We start from the raw sequence: 8,560 nt of genomic DNA on the forward strand, positions 1-8,560 counted from the left end.
ACAAATGACCAAATATTTATTTTTTCTAAATTGATTGCTCAGTGGGCTATTGATTGTAATATACCCCAAACTGCCTTAAATAAACTTTTAGTTCTATTAAAGACACATAAATGTTTTAAATTTTTGCCAAAAGACTCCAGGACTATATTAATACATAAAAATTCTGTTGGCGCCTACAATAATAATTTCCATCCTGTAGAACCAGGCACATATTACCACTTTTACCACTTTGGTTTATTAAATGGAATTAAAAATAATTTCCCAGAATTGTCTAAAGATCAGACAGATATAAGCATTGTGGTAGGGGTTGATGGCTTACCAATATTTAAGAGTAATCTGGAACAGTTTTGGCCAATACTGGCATACATCCGTCCAGAAAATAATAATGTGTTTCCGATTGGTATATATTGTGGTAAAGAAAAACCAGCTGATAGCAATGAATTTATGAAAAAATTTATTACCGAAGCTAAACTTTTAATAGATACTGGAATTTTAATCAATAACAAAGCTTATAATTTAAAAATAGATAGTTTTTGCTGTGATGCTCCTGCTAAGTCTTTTTTATTGAAAACAAAGGGGCATTCAGGATTTCATTCTTGCTCAAGATGCGAAACCGAAGGAAAATATTTATTAAATAGAATGTGTTTCCCTTATACTTCACTTTCAAGATGTCCGCCAAAAAGAACACACACAAATTACATCAGGATTAGTAATGAAGATCATCATGTTGGTAATTTATCTATTATTTCTACATTGCCTTAATTTGACGTAGTTACATGTTTTTCCCTTGATTACATGCATTTGGTGTGTTTGGGTGTTGTACGAAAAATGATTTTGTTATAGATAAAAGGTCCAATTAATATTCGATACCCTTCTTGGAAAATAAAACAAATATCAAAAAATATTGAAGATATTAAAGTTAATATGCCATATGAGTTTGCCAGAAAACCTCGTAAGCTTGATGAAGTTAATCGTTGGAAGGCAACAGAGTTTCGTACATTTTTGTTATATATTGGAACTATTGTTACCAAACCAGTTTTAACTGATAAACATTGGAAACATTTTTTTGGTTTTAGTATAGCAATGTTAATACTGCTAAGTCCTGACAAATCTAAATATATTCACATTGCAAGAAAGTTATTGGATAATTTCGTAAAAAATTTTGAAATTATTTATGGTCCACATCTTATATCTCATAATATACATGGTTTAACACATATATGTGATGACTATGAAAAATTCGGTCCACTTGACAATTGTTCGGCATTCCCTTTTGAAAATTATATGGGATCCTTATAGAGAATGTTGAGAAAACCTCATAAGCCTCTACAGTAAATTGTTAAAAGGTATGATGAAATCTGTTGTTTAAAATCTACAATTAGAACTAAAAAAAAAACTTCATATCAATTTAGTGGGCCACATAAACGAGGACCCATTATAGAAAAATGAATTCAATGATTATAATGGAGATCAGTTCACCTCTATAGCATTGGAATCTATGAAAATTAAAATCAATGTTGATGCAGACTCTTACTTGCTTACTAATGATGATATTATTATAAAAGTTTTTAATATAATATACAATAAAAATATGAATGAAGTAATTTTAATATGTAAAAAATTTAAAAACAAATGTGTTATGTTTAATAGTCCTATAAAATCATCCAAGTTGGATATTTATGTAGTTGATCAATTATGTAATGATTATATTTGGTATTACATCTATAATATAAAAAAAAAAAGTTATAATTACACATAATAAGGAAAATTGAATTGCTTTACCAATAGTTCATTCTACAAGTAATTAAATTATTTTTAAGCTAAATTATAATATATGTCAAATGTATTTTGATGTGATGTAATAATATATGCTTTGTCATATTATATATATAAAACAAAATTTATTTTTAAGAGAATGTACACAAAACATACATTAATCTTTTTATATTATATTAAGAAGCAATTTCACCCATTATAGGATCTTATACGATTAATATGCATGTACTAAATATATTTTAATAAATTATGTTTATGAAACAAGGTTCACATTTTATAATTTTTATTATTTTGTTTATTATAAATATTTATACATTTTAAATATATTTTCTGATTATTAATAGTTGTATATAATTATTTTTTGTCTAATTAAATTGAATCTGATATCTGATATAAGTGTGCTGTATTATGGTGATGTGGTCAATTGTTGCTTTCCGTGACAACTCTGTTGAGGTCGTACCATCAAAATGGTATGACAGTGGAGTTTGTGCATGGCCAAAAAGAAATTTAAGATTATGCATAGATCAACAACCCCTCAGGGGGGTACTAAGCAACTAGTACTACGGGTTTGGCGAACCCGGGGCCCCGAGCCCCACACTGACTTTAATTAGTTGGTGTGGACTGGTCCTCCAGGTTGGGGGTTGTGCGTAGAGCCGACAACCCTACCGCTTAAAAAATAAATTGTTAAGAAACAACAACATTATTCTAAGCCTCGGATGAAAGAGATAACGGACTTACGAATTGGAACCTGGAACGTGCGATCTTTGTTTAGGACTGGAGCTTTGACAACATCTCTATCGTGTCTTGAGCGATACGAGATGGATATAACTGCTATTCAAGAAGTAAGATGGATAAGTTCAGGGAGCTTGAAGTCTCAAGGAATGACTCTGTTTTACAGCGGTGAGGACAAACATGAACGAGGTGTAGGGTTTATAATTAAAGACAATTTACTACCACAAATTATAAATTTCAAACCTATAAATGACCGTCTATGTTACATAGAACTTAAATGTAAGTGGCACAATCTGATCTTAATTAACTGTTATTCACCCACTGAAGATAAAAATGAAGAGATAAAATATGAATTCTATGATAATTTAGACATGATATACGATTCTTTACCAGCTGATAAACCGAAAATAGTGATCGGAGATTTTAATGCAAAAATTGGAAAAGAAACGATATATAAACCAACAATAGGATCTGAAAGCTTACATGAAGAATCTAATGATAATGGTTATAGACTGATCTCATTTGCAGCTGCTAGGAATATGACTATAAGTTCCACATGTTTCCCGCACAAGAATATTCATAAACAAACATGGATTTCTCCATGTGGATATGTAAGAAACCAAATAGACCACATAATAGTTGATTCACGGATTAAGTCCTGTATAAGAGATGTAAGAAGCATGAGAGGGAGTAGTGCTATGTCAGATCATTTCCTCGTAAGAGCAAAAATAAATATCAGAATATCAACAGAGTGGCGAAAGAAACAGAAACATAAAGGGAAAATAGATAGAGATGCACTGAAAACATCAACTGCTAAAGTATATCAAGAAAAGTTAATGTCGAAAATACAGAATATACAAGAAAGACCAAATATAAGTGAAATATGGAAAGAAGTAGAACAAACAGTAAAAACCACAGCTGAAGAAGTACTTGGGTACATACCAGAAAAAACAAGGAAAATGTGGTTCAATGAAGAATGTAAAAGAGTTTTACATGAAAAAGATAGAGCCCGCATGAAAGTACTACATGAACCCAATGAAGATAACAAAAGATTGTAGACACTCAAACAAAGAGAGGTAAAAAAGGTGATTAGATCGAATAAGAGATTATGGGAAAAAGAACGCATACAAAATATAGAAAATAATAGAAATAGCCATTCGAAAATATTCTTCAGAAAAGCAAATGAAGTAAGACATGGATACAAGCCTAGACCAAATGTTATGAGGAAAAGGGATGGAACTCTTCTAACAGGCAACAAAGAGATCGCATGCGAATTCAAAGATATGTTTGCAAAGCTTTTGAACCAGCCAATAATTAATATCACTGTAAACGAGCTAACGACAGTAGAACAGCTACTCGAAGCCCCGTCAAAAAATGAATTAGAAATGGGATTAAATATGCTTAAGAATGGTAAAGCACCAGGTGTAGATGAAATAGTATCAGAATGTTTAAAAAAGGGTGGACCATGCTTACTAAACCAACTTCATAAATTAATAAACATAATATGGGAACAAGAAAAAATACCCGAATCGTGGAGAGTATCTATCCTATGTCCTGTTTTTAAAAAAAGAGATATCATGGAGTGCGAAAATTATAGGGGGATCTCCTTACTCAACACAACTTATAAAATTCTATCCAACATTTTTCTGATCAGAATCAATCCTTATATTAAAGAAATAATAGGAGAATATCAAGCTGGGTTCATGATAGAGAGATCAACAGTTGATCAAATCCACATAATCAAACAATTAGCTGAGAAGAGTCACGAGTTCAATAAAGACATCCCCCTTATGTTCATAGATTACAAAGCAGCATACGATTCGATTAATAGGGAAAAACTATGGAATGTCATGAACAATATGGGAATACCAGCAAAATTAGTCAGAATGATAAGAGCGTGTGCATATGAGTCCAAAAGTAAAGAAAGTTTTGGAGGAGAGGTATCAGATGAGTTCCCAGTGACAACTGGACTCAGACAGGGAGACGATTTATCGCCAGCTTTATTTAATATCGCCATAGAATCAGTTATACGAAAGGTACTAATCCAAGCCAAAGGAATAAAAATGAACAACAATAACGAACTAACCGTAGTGGCTTACGCTGACGATATAGTCCTCATTGCCGAATCAGAGAACGATCTGAGAAATACAACTAGCATTCTACTAAATGAAGGTAAAGAGATTGGTTTAAAGATAAATGAGTCAAAAACAAAGTATATGATACTATCGAGAAGAAATCACAATATTAGCTATTTAAAAGTTGATGATTACAAATTTGAAAGGGTACAGAGCTTCAAATATCTGGGCACAGAGATCAATGAAAGTGCTAATAGCCACGAAGAAGTTAAAAAACGAATTACAGCAGCAAATAGATGCTACTATAGTCTAATGCCACTTTTCAAATCAAGACTACTATCAATAAATTCTAAAATAACGTTATACAAAGTCATAGTCAAACCGGTTGCCCTGTATGCATGTAGTACATGGGCCACGACAAAATCGGATGAAGGAAAATTAGGATTTTTCGAAAGAAAGATATTAAGGAAAATCTTCGGTCCAAAGAGAAATAACGATGGAGAATATGTGGTGAGAGGCAACAGGGAATTGTATGATCTATACAAGGAACCTACAATTGTTGGGTCCCTGAAGAGTACGAGGATAAGTTGGGCAGGACATGTATGGAGGTCAGAGGGAATGATTGGATCAATAACTAAATGGAAACCCGACACTAAGAGACCTCGAGGACGCCCCAGACAAAGATGGGTGGATAGAGTAAAGGAAGACTTGAAACTCCTGAACGTAAGAAACGCAGAAGAATGTGCAAATGATAGAGGAAAATGGAAACAATATGTTGTTGCGGCGAAGGGCCTTAAGGGCCTGTAAAAGCCCAGAAAGTAAAGTAATAGATCAACAATTATCACCAAATTCAAATGAATTTAGATATTTAAATGGCCGAAAATTAGGGAAAGATACAAGTACGTTAAATAAATGTTATACAATATTTTAATTTGATGAATATAGGTACAATATAATGTATATAGTGTTTCATTTCAAGAACTTTTATCAAATAATGTATATAATCTTATTTATTAAAACAATTGTATTGTAATTTTTTTCTATGTTCTATTTATAGATGATTATAATATTGCTCAAGAAAAAGCTAACATAGCCAAAACCACTTCAGATTTATCAAATAATGAATCTTCTCATGATAATAATATACAGAATAGCATAAAACTTAAACAAAAAAGAAAATTATGTCAGCCAGAAGTAACTAAAAAAAGCTTATGGAGCCTAGCCTCAAGTGACATTTCTGGTAAAATAATTTAAACTAATTGATTAAATTGAATTATTTATAATTATTGTTTTTTTTTTTTTTTAATTTTAGATGATAGTGACACCGATCCACATTATACCATACCTAAAATCAACAAAGGTAATAAATTATCTGAATTTTGTACATTTATTACTTAGTAAACGTTAATCATTATAGTGGTTTTCTCTAAAATAATAAAAAATGTATTTATTGATTGTTTTAATAATTATTATTTTCATATTATATAAGGTTTGTAAAAGATACTTTTAAAATTTTATTTAAATACAGATACAAAAATATCCATTCAGAAACCATTCATAATACATTTAAAATACTTTTAAGAACAAATTTAAATGCTTTTTTCATTTTACCTACTTTTTATTTGTCAAAATTAATTTTATATTTACTAATTTAAAATTGTAATGTTACGTTCATCTAAGTATTACAAAACATGTTTGTATCATTTATAAGTGAAAAAATATTAAAAATAAAATAGTTAATCTTTCAAAAAAAAAATTGTAACGAATGACGAATAACTTGTTTGAATTTTAAAAAGTATTTGATTTTCAAATATAAATATGTCAACACAGATTTAAAATACTTAATTCAAAAACTATTTTAAAAAGTACTTTAAATGCATTTACTCAAATACTTTACAAGACTGTAATAATACACATTTCTGATTATAAAAACTGATAGTGCTTAATTTACTAGGTATAATCTTCTTTAATTTACGAATTATTACATTTTTTATTTCTAAATTTGATCCAACTTATGATTAATTATGATTATTAGTAGTTGGTATTATTTACTATTAAATAGTGTAATATAATATTATTTAAGCATAATTTAAAACACATTTCAGGCACATCACTAACTCCTCAAACAAATTCAAATACAACCCAAAACATGCCCTTAACATGGCCGAATTGCAATCCCAAAAAGAAGCTCGACTTTGATAAATATCTTAAAAGTTCCAGTAAGTCAATTATTATTTTGTTGTATGTATTATATTTCCTTTAGTTTTAGTGACAAAAACCTATGTTTATTCTAATGTTAAGATATTTGTATTATAATTAGTAATTTATCATAAACTGTACTACATAGTACATATGTAATGTATAAATTATTCCAGCCTGTATAATAAATAAATATAAAATAAATACAAATATGTATTACAATATCCGATTGTGTAATTGAATATTAATAAAAATTAAATTGTAGATTTTAATTTCAGGTCAAACTGATCAAACACCTGATGATGACCAAACGACTACTGTAATACATACATTATCCTCTCAATTTAAAGTTACTAGCATCATAAATAATGCCACAAGTAGTACTCCACAACAATCAAATGATAACACTGGTTTGTTTATATTATTATGTAGGTTTTCTATTTCATCAATTTATTATTTGTCTATTATTTTTTAGAAATTCTTGACAAACTAAACCGAAACATATTAAACATAAAATATGATGTGAAATCTTTGAATGAAAAAATCGATAAGCTGGAAGATCTAATAATGAATATAAGATCTAATTTATCTGTATGCACTAATGAAGATGACAATACCCATGATCAAGATTCATTTCAATATACTATCAACAAAAATTTACCTTTGGAAGACGAAGATTCTCTTCAAAGATTTGAAGATAAACTTTTAGACCAGGGCTTTAGGACTCAAATGGTAAAAATGTAGATTTTAATTTAAAAAAAAAAGTATTCAACTGTTATTCTTTAAAACTCAAGCTATTCTAAAACAAGTAAATAACTTTTTTAGGTTAATGAACTTAGTTGATATGTCCGTAATACTCTTCCAAGCACCATAAGATCAATAATGCGTTATCTTTTCAAAGATGGTTTGTTACAAACATACAGCTATAAAGGGCAAAAGAAGAAGAAAATATTTTCAACATTAACAACGTGTTCCATTATATTTGGTAAAAAAAAAAAAAAAAAATTTGCTTTACTTTATTTAAAATAAATATATTAACATCAATAATGCTTATATTTTTAGATTCTGTGAAAAAAATGAACAGATATCAGAAGTATGATAAAATCGATGTAGAACAACCAATCAAAATTTTCATTTCTGGTGCTAAGTTTAGAAGAAACAAGCCTTGTCAAGAACAATCATCAGATATTTAATAATTTATGATTTAATAAAATAAAACTGAATTATAACAATGGTGGTACTCATGTTTGTAAATAAAAAATATATTTGTTTTTGTAAGGAACTCACAGAGTGAATAATAAAGAGGATTTAAAAGAAAAAAATAATAATTTCTTAGTTGTTACTTGTTTGGTATCCTAAAATTACTTTTAACTATAGCTATTAATTTCTTATTGAACAAAAACTAATATTATAATATCATAAATGTTTATTTATAAATATTTTTTTTTAATGAAAAATTAATATCATATTATGATGGTTAAAAAATATTTGACTAACAATAGTAAAATATTATTTATATATTGACCAAAATAAATTATTAATAAAATAATTTTAAATTCTTTTGAATTAAATATTTGATAAATAATCTTATAATAATGTTATTATATTATTAATGAATTAATAGTTTATAAATATTACATAAATATTAATAATATAATGTAACTTCAGTGGCCAACCATTATTTTATTGACATTATTATAACATTTTTGTAACTAATTTAATGGATGAAAAAAATGTTAATTTAATTATGTACAGTACACACAAAATATTTATATAAT

General features: G+C 28.3%; 1 protein-coding gene and 1 pseudogene across 1 annotated transcript; both read left to right on the forward strand.

Annotated features, from left to right (window-relative positions):
- The first annotated feature begins 924 nt into the window (after positions 1 to 924).
- Positions 925 to 1,299, forward strand: LOC112688895. The gene has a single exon (XM_025562312.1). The coding sequence runs from the start codon at positions 925 to 927 to the stop codon at positions 1,297 to 1,299; it is 375 nt and encodes a 124-aa protein (XP_025418097.1).
- An 891-nt stretch (positions 1,300 to 2,190) lies between these two features.
- LOC112688898 lies at positions 2,191 to 8,011 on the forward strand (annotated as a pseudogene).
- The last annotated feature ends 549 nt before the right edge of the window (positions 8,012 to 8,560 follow it).

Source organism: Sipha flava, unplaced genomic scaffold, assembly GCF_003268045.1.
Source record: "Sipha flava isolate LNK unplaced genomic scaffold, YSA_version1 418_pilon_pilon, whole genome shotgun sequence".
NCBI lineage: Eukaryota > Metazoa > Arthropoda > Insecta > Hemiptera > Aphididae > Sipha > Sipha flava.